General features: G+C 42.6%; 1 protein-coding gene across 1 annotated transcript in view; it reads left to right on the forward strand.

The window, feature by feature from the left end:
- Positions 1-2,971: 2,971 nt before the first annotated feature.
- CIMAP1C (ciliary microtubule associated protein 1C) overlaps positions 2,972-15,561 on the forward strand; it is an 86,626-nt gene continuing 74,036 nt past the window's right edge. Inside the window, exons 1-2 of the mRNA XM_085646316.1 lie at positions 2,972-3,008; positions 8,503-8,613. Coding sequence (XP_085502442.1) covers positions 2,972-3,008; positions 8,503-8,613 — 148 coding nt within the window. The remainder of the gene's footprint in view (positions 3,009-8,502; positions 8,614-15,561) is intronic.

The raw sequence follows: 15,561 nt of genomic DNA on the forward strand, positions 1-15,561 counted from the left end.
GAGAACTCTTTCTGTTCTTTATCTTGGTTACCCAATGCTTTCTCTTGGGAAGGGGCCTATCTTCCTTTCTTCTGATCACCTCCCTGGTTCTTCTTGATCACACTTGTGTGATCTCACTCATCTGCTGTCTCACCCAGTTCCTTGGAACGAGACAGCTGAGAGTCAACTCAATACTGGTGTAACTTCTCTGAGGGACAATTGGCCAGTGTGTGGTATTTCACAAGCATATTGTAGAGCCCCTCATATGTCTGTACTGGTTTACACTGTATTCAACCGTCTAGTGCCTTGACAGATAGGTCTACAATTTCAATCCAGGACGGGTACTCACTTTCTGAGTGTCCCTAAACTTCATCCTGTACTGCTCAGGGGTGAGACCAAAACGTCTGACTAAGCTCTGATTCATGTGGGGATATGACTCAACTTCCTCTCCCTCTAAGGTTAAACGTCTATCTCTCCCCTCTACTGGATCTGTTCAAACAGGAGTAACTCCAAGTACTGAGAACTCTCCCTCCTCATCTATAAGGCCTCTGTAATGAAGATGAAGGAGTCGGAATTTAAGCAAAGTATTCCTTTAATAATTCGAAGAGCAGGCCAGCATACAAACAGTCCTCTTCAAGTCCTCTAACTGTCTCAATACAAATGAATACATTCCACAATGACCTAACATGTTCTACTAAGAACACTCGGCTGTCATCATACAGAATTAAGAACTAAGAACACGCTAAGAATGTAAACACAACACATCCCCCTTTTTTCCCAACAAAAGAAAATGAAGGCAAAACAAAACATAAAAAATAATAATCATAAAAACCAACTTAAAAACACTAAGATTCCCTAATAGTTAACACCATAAAAAAAACAAATAGAAATGAACATTAAATAACATAAGCAACACTAAACCTACTTATTGGTGACAATGTAATCTTTTAACCAAGAAGGCACCACCCTCTTCCTTGACGAACGACGATGAGAAATCGATTCATCAATAGGAGAAAAGGAGTCAGAAACATTAAAATCCGAGGTTACAGAGCCTTGTGCAGAAACCCCAGTGTTAACATTAACATCAGACATGGTAGTATTTGAACAATTGTCTTGAGTATAGACAGAAGGAACTTCTCCAGAATTACCATCATCTAAATCATCAGGCATCCAATTATAATTAGCAAGGTCATTCTTGCACTTGGCAACTCTGGTTAAATTCCAAACCCTACCATCACTAACCCTCACAGAGTTAAGTAGAACTTCAATCACTTTAATGGGTTCAGAGAATTGAGAAACTCCCTTTTGAACCTTGAACGGTTTTTTAATACGTACCCAATCACCTACCCCAATGACAACTTCTTTAGCACTATGTTTCATGTCATAATAAGCTTTGTTCCTATCATGCACCCGTTCCATACGAGCACTCACTTCTTCCCTAGACCAAGGTTGCACCTCACCCGAAAATAACCACGTGGGAATAGCCTTAGACCTAGGATTTCTCCCTTTCATAAGTATAAAGGGAGAATATCCAGTAGAGTCATTTACAGTGATTCGATAATTCCACACTGTTTTCCCCACTTGAGTTGGCCAGTCAAGATTACTCTTCAGTGAAAGTTGAATAGTGTTTTTAAGAACCCTGTTGAATCTTTCAACCATTCCATTGCCACTAGGGTTATAAAGTGAAGTAGTTTTATGTGTAATGCCTAATTTTTTGAAATACGTGGTAGCTTTTAAAGATAAAAACTGTACCCCATTATCAGTAAGTATATATGAAGGAATACCCTCAATCACAAATATTTCATCCAAAAATAGTAGAACTGACTCTGTATCAGCACTTTCCACAATTTTAACAACCGGCCACCTAGAAAATAAGTCAATAAGGACAAGCAAATAACAATGAGAACCATCTCTATTACTAATAGGTCCCATGATGTCAACTGCAATGCACTCCCACGGATTTTTAGGTACAAAACCCGTAGCCATTGGAGGACGAAAAGTTTGCAAAATTTTATCCGAAGAAGCACAGATGGTGCAATCTCTTACTACCCTTTCAATGTGAGAATCAAAGTTTGGCCACCAAAACAATCTTTTAACCAGTGACTTCGTCCTAACAATTCCTGGATGACCTTCGTGACATAAATCTACAATTCCTTCACGCAAATTGCCCGGTGGAATTATCCTTTCCCCCCTCAAAAGAGAATTATGAGAAATAGACAACTCAGACCTAACCTCCCAATACGGTCTATAGTCTGCATTCAATGACTTTTTATCCTTAGGCCAGCCATTAGTGATAAAAGAAATTACAGCTTGAAGAATGTTGTCATCCAAATACTGCTTATCCCACTCTTCTCTATCAATAGCAGAAAAACCCTGATCTTGTACAAAGGCAATATGTAATTCATTCCATTCATTGTTTTCACACTGTTCCAACATTAAGGGCATTCTTGATAAAAAATCTGCAACCACATTACTTTTGCCAGGTACATAAACCACCTTATACAAAAAATTTTGCATTCTCATAGAGATCCTAGCTAACCTTGCTGAAGCAGTGATAGCACCTTCTGTGGTTAATATCTTAATCAAAGGCTTGTGATCACATCGAAGAACACATGGTTTCCCCCAAATAAAAGATTTGAAATGCTCTAACGCCCATGCACACGCTAACGCTTCTCTTTCTATTATTGGATATTTCTCCTCACAAGGTGACAATGACCTGGATGCGTAAGCTATAATTTTGTCCTTGCCCTGATTGTCAACCTGAGATAAAACAGCTCCAAGGCCCCGGTTACTAGCATCTGTAGTAACTACACTATTTAACGAAGGATCAAAACTATGAAGAGCAGAAGCTTTTGCTATGGCTTCTTTAATGGTCTTAAAATCAGTATCACATTCCTGTGACCACAAAAAGGTACTGTTTTTTTTTAAAAGTTGGCGAATATTGTATGTTTTTGTTGCAAAATTTGACACATATTTCGAACAAAACTCTGCCATGCCTAAAAAGGATCTCACATCGTCCTTATTGGACGGTGTAGGAGCTTCAACAATGGCAGAAACTAAAGAAGGTTTAGGTTTCACCCCTTCTTTATCAATAATATGACCTAAATAGGTTACACTTTTTTGTGCAAATTTACACTTCGAATGCTCAACCGTAAGACCATTACTTTGCAGAATGCTTAACACCTTTTTTAACCTAGCCATATGCTCTTCCTCATCACAGCCAGAAACAAGAATGTCATCTTGAAAAAACATAACACCATGTTCCTCCTTGAAAAGATGGTACATCAACCGTTGAAAAACAGCAGCGGCTGAGGCCAAACCGAAGGGCATGCGTTTATATTGAAAACACCCGAAGGGGGTGATAAAGGATGTAAATTTCATTGATTCTGGGGACAAGGAGATCTGATGATACGCTGATGACAGATCTATGGTCGAAAACCACTTAGCATTGTTTAAATTAGCAACCATTTCATTAATTTTTGGTAACGGAAACCTGTCCACAACAATATTGCTGTTCAGGTACCTCAAATCCACACAGAGCCGAATTTTTCCGTTACTACGTCTCGCTACGACGATCGGAGAAACCCAGTCTGAGGCCTCAATTGGTTCGATAATATTATTAGACACCAATTTATCCAATTCCTTACTAACTTCCTCCCTAACCAAAATAGGAATATTCCTGCATTTGTGTACTTTGGGAGACGCATCCTGTTTAAGAATTATTTTGTGCTCAAATTTTCTAAGATTACCTAGAGTACTACTAAAAACGTTTGGAAATTCCTTTAAAATTTCCTTACTCACTGTCATACTGTCATCAACAACCAACACTTGTTCACTACTGTTGGGGTCCAAAATTATATGTAATTGTTTTTGGTCAAACCATCCAAGAACTGGTGGTCCTTTCTTTGCAATATATAATTTTCCTCTGCACTCTCTTCCTTTAAATTTAAAAACAAACCAACGATAACCAAGAAGATCAATGGTTTCACCACCATACCCTTCAGGGTGAATGTCAGGTTCCAATAACTGTGAACCCACCTTCTGTATAAAAGAAGATTTCCATAATTCTTCATTAATGATAGTGAAAGGTGAGCCTGAGTCTGCGTAGATTTTGACACCTACCCCACCAATATCCATCCAACACATTGGCTTGTTTACCATGGTTCCCTCATCAATATTTAGTACTAATTTATCATGTAAATTCATGACCAAATCCCCCTCATCACCATTTCCTTCAGTCTCACTAACACCTTGATAGCTTTCATCTGAGTTGTTGACAAACCTTACACTGTTTTTACGTCTTCTACAGGCTTTAGCAAAATGACCTTTAAGTCCACAATTAGTACATTTGAATTTAAGTGCAGGGCACATTTTGTTATCTGCTAAATGTTCCAAACTGTTGCATCTATAACATTTAGGTGCATTAGGAGGTGTATATTTAGTAAAAGCAGGTTTAAAATTCGAATTACTTTTCTTTTTATCACTCACATTAACCTTGCTTACTACATCAGCAATACTATTATCTTGTTTGAGAACATTAGCACATCTGCCCGAAATTTCTGCTTTGCGCACAATTGCCAGAATATCATCCAACGGTGCGTCACCATTTATCCATAGTCTATCTTGTATTGTGGGGTTAAAGGCATGCATTACTATTTGGTCTCTTATTAGATCTTCTTGTAACACCCCAAATTTGCAATCTAAAACCATTTTTTTTAAATCCGCTAAGTAATGATCAATACTTTCGTCTTTAGTTTGCTTCCTAGAAAAGAATTTATACCTCGTGACGCCAATGCAGACTTTGGGCGCAAAATAGGTATCCAAATGTAGTAAGGTCAAAGCATATACATTCATATCACCTGGAAAACAAGGTTTAGACATTCCTTCATACACTTTTAACCCAACTGGACCCAATGCATGTAACAGTAATCTTTTCTTTTGTGCATGAGACATTTTTCCTTCTTCATCCAATGCATCAATGTAATTGCAAAAGTAAGGTTTCCACTCCAACCATTTCAAAGGAGGTTCTGTTCCTGAAACCCAAAATGCTTGTGGGGCCGTAATATTATAATTGGGCTGACTCATAATGTATAAGTTATTACTTGCTTAGTCTCAAAGTTAAACTTTTAAAATTGTAAATAATACTCCTCGTTGAAATCCGGTTTGATTACCGGCAAGTACGTACGCTGTTTGTGCTGGAGCAATTGTAACCTGTAAACTGGATCCACCACGCTTTTAATTCAGTGCAAACGTAGCATTGACTTCTAATTCCTCATCGCGCTGTGTTAAATGAGTTGAAACACTGCTCTGCGCGGTATTCCCTTGTTTTGCCACGGAGTGACGGTATCCTAGCAACGCGTACACAGGGTTACGCACGCACGTTGCTATGACACTACCACGCTCGGTGATAATCGCGCGCACAATGCAGGCAGCAAGATGCGCGCTCGAGACACCGCAATGGCAAAGACGAACTCGAGACTCAACGGATTAAGGTAGGTTCTCACGTCAATAACTTGACTTCCTTCGTTTAACTTCGAGGATTCAGCTCCGTTATTCGCTCTGCTCGCTCCAGTTCCCTTAGATCTTCCGCTGCTCCCGAACAGCATAAGGATCGTAACGTAGGATCCAGCTTGAGAATTTCCTTAATTGTGCTTCCAAAGTTAACGTGGGTTCATCCGCTCTTCGAAACCGCTCGTCGCCAGTGTAATGAAGATGAAGGAGTCGGAATTTAAGCAAAGTATTCCTTTAATAATTCGAAGAGCAGGCCAGCATACAAACAGTGCTCTTCAAGTCCTCTAACTGTCTCAATACAAATGAATACATTCCACAATGACCTAACATGTTCTACTAAGAACACTCGGCTGTCATCATACAGAATTAAGAACTAAGAACACGCTAAGAATGTAAACACAACAGCCTCTCAAAAGCTTTGAGCCATTTTTCTATGCCATCACCCTCCTGGTACTTAGGGACAATCACCTTGGGTAGTCTTGGGTCAAACTCACCACCCCCTGTACACTTCTGACTCCTCTTCGCTGCCGCTATCTTCGTCTCTACCACCCCTGGCGGTTCTCCTCCCCTCACGTGACCACTTCTTCTTGGCCATGGCTACCTTGTCTGCTTCTAAGGCTATATAAACCATCTGTGTCTCAAGCTCATCTCTGGTGGATCCTCTTAGGGTATCGATGGGGGATACCAATACTCCCTTATTTGGTAATGGGATTAATTTTAAGAGCCTGTCAGACTTGGTGTGGGACTTTGGATATAATTTGTTGATGGGATGCCACATTTGGCCACATTATGTGGAATTAAACAAAGAAAGAATTTTTACTATAAACAAATTAGAAGACTTATCGACTTTTCTATTTCTGGGTGCATCACTTCACTTTGTTTTTGAACATAGAATCCGACTGTAGCTTTTTTTCCCTTCCAGGGCATATAAAACATCTTTTATATTGTTCCTACTTTTTAAAACAATGCACCCTACCCTTAGGGAACCAAGGGCAGATCTTAGAGGTGACTACCATGTAATACAAAGGTTGTTTTTTACTTTGGAAGTGCTTTCAAACCCGAAGTCGAATTTCGACATTGTTATATTTTAAACCCAGCATGCAAAGCAGGTCTGGCTTTAAAATGACCTAACACCACAGCAGTGCATACTTAAGTGCATTAAGTCCACTGGAGTCTCTAAACATACATGCCCTACCATTTGGGTCTTACAGGTAGGTTGTCTTGGCCAATTAGAATTATACCAATTACCATATACCTTTTGAAAACAGAGCACTGGCCCTGGGCCTGGTTAGCAGACCAATACAAAAAGTCAGCTGCCCATATTCAGAGGAAGGCAATAAGAAGGTCATTTGAATGATTAATATCTTTCTTCAAAGAGAGGTCACAAGAAGTCAGACTGGGTCTGTTTTCCTTCCTCATTATCCAGTGACATGTGGGGTGCCCGAGGATCCCCCCACAGTCTCTCTTATGTTAAAATATATATATATAATGTCTCTCAAACACATAATTTGCTTCTGAAAAGCTCCTATTCCAGTCATTGACAGATCACATGCAGGTGTACATGTGAGTCACAGGAGCAGAAAATCAATTCCCAAATGTCTCCACTGGTCTAAAGACAATTGCAACGAGGATAAGTTGTTTCCACTTCTTTAGGCGAATTGACACCACAACTCCCATTTACTCTTCTTCAGAGAAGGTGTGACTATCAACACTAAGGCTAAAACCCTATGCACCATCTAGGTTGATGTACAAACACCTGTTCCACTAAAATGGCAAAGAACACCACCCCTTATTAGTCAGAGCGCTAGTAAACTCTTCGTTAGACTCCTGCAACGCCCTATTAATTGGACTGCCTACTAAATTAACGGAGTAAAAAAAGGCCCACAGACCTGCTGTATTCCTTATCTATAGGCTAGGCAAAACTCAAAACATCACCCAACATTACAGAAACTTTGAGTGGCTGGCATTAAAACACAGGAAAACGTTCAAAACACTGGGTGTCACGGTCAAATAAGTTAATGACTCAGAATCTTAGCACCTATAGAGCAAACTCAAGTAATGCACAGAATACACACCAGTCTACTGTAACCATCTTATCCTCCTTACCGTCCAAAACAACAGCAAGCTATGAGGAGATAAATGCATCTCAGTGGATAGAACACACCAGTGTATCAACATGTCTCAAAATTTAGGAACCTCTTACAACCTCCTGTCATTCATAAAAAAACTGAAAACCTTTCTATCCCAACAATTAACTCCTAAAGTCCAATTTACCTCTTGCTGTTTGGCTAGCACTTAGAAGCAGCTCGGTTATGCAATGTGTTCTCTACAAAATGAATACATACATAACTAAAATGGCTATTGAATACTTACCCTAATCAGGATTATCTAAATTAACAATCACAAATTCAAAATATCATCTGGTAAGATTGTAATCATGTTGAATGTTGTTGTTTGCCAAATATATGTTAAAAGTGGCAAAAACAATATGAACATTGAAAGGAGATTATGAATATATTCAGTGAATTAATGTTTTCATCCTGTAACCAGACTTTCCCTGATTCAGTCAACTACAGATTTAAAGATGTTGACATGTTTCAACCCGTCGCATTCTCAACTCAAGTTGATCCAAACATATTTTCTTAGGTTCCTTCCTACATTTCCACCTGGTTATTTCTGGATTCATTCTCGTTTTATGAACGTTTTCAGAATTTTACAATTGCAAACTACAGAGTTGTAGGGTAATGAGTATGGTATGTGATGAGGCCCACACCAGTGAATATTCTTTGCCATTTCCATAAGGACATTCATAAAATGTAATTTATTTTTCAAATCATAAGTCAAAAAGTACGTTTTATATTTATTTTGAAGAATTAGTCTAAATAAAGTTTGGGAGTGTGGGTTAAAAGATGAGTCTGGCCCTACAGAACCTAAAGCTGAAATACGCAACCTCGGTTATAGATCTAATAACGTTCAAGAGTCACTAATTGTTCTTTCTCATGTGTTTTACAGGCCCAGGACCTGCCAGATACATGCTACCACCTTGTGTCGGATATATAAACCATGACTTCAGCATGTACAGAGAACCAGCCTACAGCTTGCGAGACAAACTTTTGCGTTCATGTGAGTATTTTTCAAAAGCCAAAGATGGAAATAAACCCCGCCCCTCGTCCTAAGTGAGACCCACGTTGACTGACTTGTTTGTTTGAAACATGATTGGCTGTGATAACGTCCATTCTTTAACACTGGGGCCTATGAAGAGGGCACTTTAAATTATATAGGTATTTGATTTGACCCAGGTCAGTTTTATCCCTCAAATAGATTTTGGGGTGTATTGGTTGCAGGATAGGCAGCCTGTCCTATCTGATCTCAGAAAGTGTTGGGTGGCCTGGATCCGCATTTGTTTCAGCCAGCCTGTTTATGGTAGATTAGTTCAGTGACCAGAAGCTGAATTGAGATATAGCCATGCCTTCTCACAGAATCTTGCAGATTCCTGAATGGGTTACATTTGCTCTCTGCAGGCACACCCCTCTGCAGGCACACCCCTTTCTCCAGTTGCATAATTTCCCTCCTCCATGGTACTGGGCTCGGTCTGGAATACAACTTTAGAATGGGATTTCTAAGGATGCTCCGAACTCAGATTGTCATCCACTTCTCTCTGGTGAATCTGTATCCCTTACTGTAATTGAATTCCTAGTTTAGGGGTAGGGAGGGGCGAAAATTAAGAGTGCATACCTGGGCAGGCTCTCCCCTGGGATGGGATGCTTAGGTATTAAACTACATTGTATATTTCGACTGTAAGCTTTCGGTTGTGGATGGGTTTTGGCCACCCTCTCCAGCATATGACAAAACCGCTAACCTGGCACTGACACCGTGATTCACAACTTGCTTTGTTGATGGGCCTCTCACAAGTAAACGTGTTGTGGTGGGGGTTTCAGGGTATTTATATATGGTGAGACAGTTCTGGAGGCAGCCTTTCAGTCCAGGGGGGCACGTGGTGAAATGTGGTTTATTTGCAGAGAGCTCAATTGTCCATTGGAAGATGGAGGCACACAGCAGGGCACTGAAAGGTACTAGCCATTGTAACTAGTGTCTTCTCTTAATGAAGAACACATCCACAGGAACTGTTCAGACCCATATAGTGTGACTATATAACAAACGTTTATTTCACCAGCAAACATGAAATCTTATGTCATTAGTATTGCACCTGCCCACTGCAAAGACACTTCTGTGAGCATTGTCGACTCTTTCTCTACAAACCGTCATTTGAAAGGACTGGCTCCTAGCACTAAGTAATGCACTTGAGATGTTGTGGATGGCCTGTCTGCACCAATGAAGTGCTTCCCATGAACGAATGCCTTTCTGCACTTAGCGGGCATCTTGAGAAACCTCATGTGCCCTTCAACACCTAATACACAATGTGACGCCCTTCTTGTCAGGACAGGGCTCTGCATGTAATGAACATTTCAAGGCACTTGTGAGAAACACCACTGAACAATAACCCGTTCATCAGTGCTATTTTAGTGACAGAATTCCTTCCAGCAAATAATGTCCGCGGAAGAGGTTGCCTCTTTTGCAACTAATCTAAATAAACCATCACATCTTCTGCGATTGCACAGCCTGCTTAACTCATTACCTCAGCGGTTTTCTGCTCTGTCCACATCTAGCCATCTTTTTCGGCATCCCTCTGTCCGCCGACTGTTTTATAACTCTGTGTAGTATATTCGAATAGCACCTGCTCTTGATTGTTCGTGTGTAGTTGCTCTCTGCTCTGGTGCCTATCTGCCCATTCGTTCCTCACAACAGCACACTAACCACAGATCTGTTAAACATCAAATCTCCCTATGCACACATTAAACAAAGACAGTACTCAAAACAGCTACACGTGGAAAACTCGCACAGGGACATGTTTCCCTTCACAATCACACTATGAGTGAGGTCCCCGCTCACTCAAGCCAGCACTATCACAAACACACCTGCCTAGTCTCTTAGCAAACACACCGGCAGCCCTCTCGCAAACATACAAGATTAAGCCACACACAGCTCCTCTAGTGTTTACACATAAACTCTGTCTGTCAGATGCACACATCCAATACCGCACTTACTCCAGAGAAACACACCTGGGTCACGTCAGAAATGGGAATACACCTAAACCCCCTTATGGCAGACACGCTCATATCATCTACACCCGCCCTCTTCCCCACCCTTCTCACATCAGATGCACGGTTGTGAAGTAAGAAAAATGTTGATTTATAAATCTATAGGTCCAGAGAGGAAGCTCGAAAATACAGCCAAAGAAAGTTGCAGTACGAAGGCCCTTTCCTCCAATTATAGAAAGGGAATGCAGGGCCGGCTTTAGAACTGTTGGCGCCCAGTGCGACAATCATTTTTTGTGTCCCCCGCCCCTCTGCCCATGACTATCTCCTCAGATTCCCTCACGATCACCAGGCAAAAGTGCCCCTCATCTCTCCATAGCTCCTCTCTCACATACATGTCATTTGTTTTAAAGCGCTGAGAAAGGCGGTCTTTAATAAGAATGTATATCTACCGAAAAAAAAAACATTTTCAGGAATAGATAATGAAAGACTAGGGGGAAAAAAAACAGAACGTCCTAACCTATTTTGTGCCGTTTCCATGGTCTTTGCATCCCCATCTTGGGGTCAGCGCCCCCTCCCCGGGTCAGCGCCCAATGCGACCACACCAGTCGCACTGCCCCAAAGTCGGCCCAGAGGGGAAGTGTTGGGCAGTTTCTGCCAGCGAGAGCGACCTCAATTTTTAAGCAGGGGTAGGGGCTTCGGGGAGGACAGGTTTTTGGGATCACTCGGCATTGTTTTGCTGTCTGTCTGCAGAACACCAGGGGCAGAGTGCTGAGTGTGACATTGAGGAGGCCAGCCAATACCTTTAAATGCTGCAGCAGCAGAATGAAGGACAGGGGCGAAGGTATGTGGGGCACCTGTCCATAGGAGAAGAATGGCCCCCACTGGCAGGAATAAAATATGTCTGAGCTCCCTAGCCAATCCAAGCACTGCTCCTATGCTGCATATAAAACTGAGCAGGATAAGAGCAGTGCTAGGATTGGCTGGGACATGTTAACACAACGCTCCATTGAAGACCGAAGGGGCTGTGTCTTTGCTAAACGCAGCATCATGGTGGCCTTAAATGTGGAAGCCTGAACTGTGCAGGTCAGGATGGCCAGAGCAAAAATACCGGCCAATCTGACATGCGCCGATCAGTTTCAGCCACAGCTGCTTGTCCCTCCCAACGAGATCTCCGTAGCCCCGCCCCATAAGGAAATAAAAGGAACGAAGGCAAGGAGCTAATTTAATCGTGAAAATGAGCCTGCGAGGTAGTGGCTGGCAGAAGTAGAGGGTCAACGCCCCTGCGCCGTTATAAAGTAACGCCGCTGGACATCAATGAGGATGGCGTCACACAGGGTAGCAATATAGGGTGCCTCGTCTAATGGCATTGCCATATGAAAGCTCCAAGCACCTGAGTTTGTGCCGCACCACCGAGAATACCGGCATTTAAAACCGGGCACGTAGGATTCCACCAGAACTGGTCTAAATTATCAATTAAAATCCATCAAGAAATTTCTATAAGCGCACTCAATGGCAGAGAGCAGAGGAGCAAGTTGGAAAAGTTCAGTTTCCCCCCAAAATATGTAGCTTCTTTCTGAATGACTTCCAAATCTATAATTTCAGACGTTTCGCAAATACCTCACCGTAAATCCCAGTATGTTTGGCAAATTCTGCTTTTTGCGAGTAAAACTTGACTTTTTCTACCTGCAAGAATGGCACACATAATATAAAATTCTGAGGAAATACCCAGATATTCAAGAGCAAAAATATTATGGATCAGAACTTAACCTCAACTCTCTTCTGTTACCCTGTTTATAAACCTCATGCTGACCCTCCAGGATTTTGCTATTTTGGATTGGAAAAAAAATCCGAAATTGGCATTATAGTAAAAAAACGCGATTTTTACAATAACTCCTGCAATATCTTTAAGAAGACTTGGAAGTTTATTTGACCATCCTTTTTTGGCCCTGCCACACTGGGTTAATAAACGGAGGATGGGCAGCAGAGAGCTGCTGTCGTTCTCTCTCGCTTGCTCTGCCATGCCACTATCAGCTTCCTGTAGGCACAGCCGCCTCTAAGGACCTCAAAACAAGCTGTTCAAGGCCTATCCAAAAAGGAGAAAAAGACTGCTGGAACCGAGCATTGCAGATATGTGATCATCCCGGCTCCTTTGCCAGTCTTTCTCGTGGGACCCAAAGTTGTCCAAAGAGTAGTGTGAAATGCATGCTGCCTCAGGGGGCGTTAAAGTAACTCTCCTCCCACCATAAATTAAGATGGGAGGAGAGTCCAAGGGGCACATTAACAGCTTCCATCAGCAGCATGTACGCTGGGAAAGGACGTGCCTGGATGGTGCCCACCGTGGGGTCAGTCAGTTGCCAGACTTTCATGTCCGGATTAACTTCCCATCTCTACCGGCCCTTTTGGGGCACTAGCCTGTTTGGCGATCGCCAGATTTCCTAGAGGATGTGGACTAACCGCCAGAGCTGCCGACTTTGGAGGTGGGGAACAAGGTTCAAGTCTCGACGTCGACTGTACGTCCTGTGATTCTGGGCAAATCGCGTAATCTCCCCATGCATACCAAAAATGAATGTGGCCTTTTGTAATGGATCGAGTTTCACTATATAAAACTAAACAAAACAGGCACATAACTTGGTGAGAAGCGGGTGCCTCATTCTCAGTGGACCACGTTGAAACGCATCCATAGGGTTTAGAAGACAGGATATTTTTTGCAATTCGTGGGAAAATAGAACCCGCTGCTGTTTGATTGTAATTAGATGTACTTTTAGAAATAGGCCTTACAATTGCTGCTCTTAAGTGGAGTTACTGTAACCCCAGGTCCCGCCTCATGTCCTACGACAGGATTTATTTTAAAATGGCAGACTTATGAACAGGGCCGGACTGGGAACCAACACCGGCCCTGACAAAGTGCTCGGCCGCCACCCGTTGGGGGTGGGGAGAGGAGAGGGGGTTTGAGGGTGTGGCCGAGCTCTTTGCCAGGGCCGGTTTTCGGCCGATTTTGTTACAGGGCCTATAACGAACACGGCCCTCAGGGGGCCCAAAACTGGCCCCCACCAATGCGGTGCCGCACCAGGGGATTGCCCGGTGCCCACTACGGCCAGTCCGGCCCTGCTTATGAAGAATGTCCTTGAAAACAGCTTGCAGTACAATCAGTTGTTCGGTAAAAATTTTTTAATCAACTCCGTTGTGTTTGGCATGTGGATGTAAAAGATTTCAGTTGTAATGCTCCCGCTCTAAATTGGAAGCACAACTTCCTGTCCAGTGGCACAGTGATCGAGTCCCAAAAATGCTCAAAAGTACAAAAAGACTTGAAAGCAAAAAACTGCAGCGACAAAGTGGAACTACCAGCTTTTTGGATGTCATTGGACATTACACCTAACCAGCAGTATTTTATCAGAGATTCTTTTGATGGAATATGGCCACCATGTGGTGATTAGCAAAACACACAATATGATGGACGGAATGTTGCACATTGGCAAAACATTCACCCCCAGTCACAGATCTGGGTTTAATCCATCGTTATTTTGCTCACCACTCCACCCCAGTTCAGACATGGCCATATGCAAATCAGTCTTGACCCTATGCCTCATGGGAACAGTCCAGCCCGAACTGCCAAGCCATGTCTTCCCTGGACCGAAATCAAGCATCCTAGGACCGGTTTCGGGGTTTCACCCCTCTTCAGCCAGGATAGACTCCAGTGGCGTAGTGAGGACGGGACCCACGTCTGGGCATACCCTTCCCACATAGGGCGAACAGCAAAACACACAAGATGATGGACGGAATGTTGCACATTGGCAAAACATTCACCCCCAGTCACAGATCTGGGTTTAATCCATCGTTATTTTGCTCACCACGCCACCCCAGTTCAGACATGGCCATATGTAAATCAGTCTTGACCCTGTGCCTCATGGGAACAGTCCAGCCCAAACTGCTAAGCCATGTCTTCCCTGGACCGGAATCAAGCATCCTAGGACGTAGTGCAGGGAAATGCAAAGCCACATTTTTTCCATTGCGGCAGGTGCTGCAGCCAGCAGCACCTTCTGCAATGGAAAACATGTAGAACGCGACCGCCACTTTGGCGGTCGCATTGTAAATGGGCATGTGAGACCCCTGACACTATGTCCGGCGTGTAGTGAGGATATGGACATACCTGTAGACATTGCTAAGTTAGCATACGTTAGTATATGCTTGCCCGCCATTTTGCTGCTTTTGCTCACGTTACTACAGGCCACATTTCTCATAAACACGTTGCTTGCTCGCTTTCACATGAGAACTGTCTGCATTTCACATATTTAGTCGAACACTCTGCTCCTCGTCTGTACAGCGTGTTCAAGGTCGAAAAACAATGACCTCTGTTGATTTGCTTTGGTCAGTTTCGCGTCCCTAGCCATAACATAGAACACAGCTGCAAACCTGGAAATCTGGTGCTTTTAATATTACCTTGCAGGCATATTAAGACACTTGGAGAAACACTTTCCAGGATAGAAGAGCTGTGCTCGTCCGGTGATGTAAATTCCTGCATCTGAACTCAGAGGTATGGGATCCCCCTAACAAAGCCTGGACATCTTCTATAATTATAATAAACTAGCTTCTAGCTCGGGGAGGGTGGCAAGGCGCTATAGTCCTGTTTCCACCATCATTATAAAATTATTTCCCCTTTTGTTCTATATGGAATTGTAACATTGCTGATTTGTTTGATCTCTTGCATATTGCTGCTAGTATTGGCTTGTGTACTGCATTATAGAGCACGTTAGTTAAAATAAACATTTTAAACTATTCCTTGACTCTATTTGCTCATGTTGTGGATGAGTACGAGAGTTTGAACGAAAGAGTGTTCTTGTTCCCACGTATCCTGAGAGGGACGGAGTAGCATGTTCTAGGATGTCTAATCATTGGTAGCTTCGCTGTAGCACGGAGAACGAATGAGACACTGTAGCTAGTCGGATTGGGGTTCTGGGCACAGAGGTGGGTATTT

Source organism: Triturus cristatus, chromosome 3_1 (assembly GCF_964204655.1).
Source record: "Triturus cristatus chromosome 3_1, aTriCri1.1, whole genome shotgun sequence".
Taxonomy (NCBI): Eukaryota; Metazoa; Chordata; class Amphibia; order Caudata; family Salamandridae; genus Triturus; species Triturus cristatus.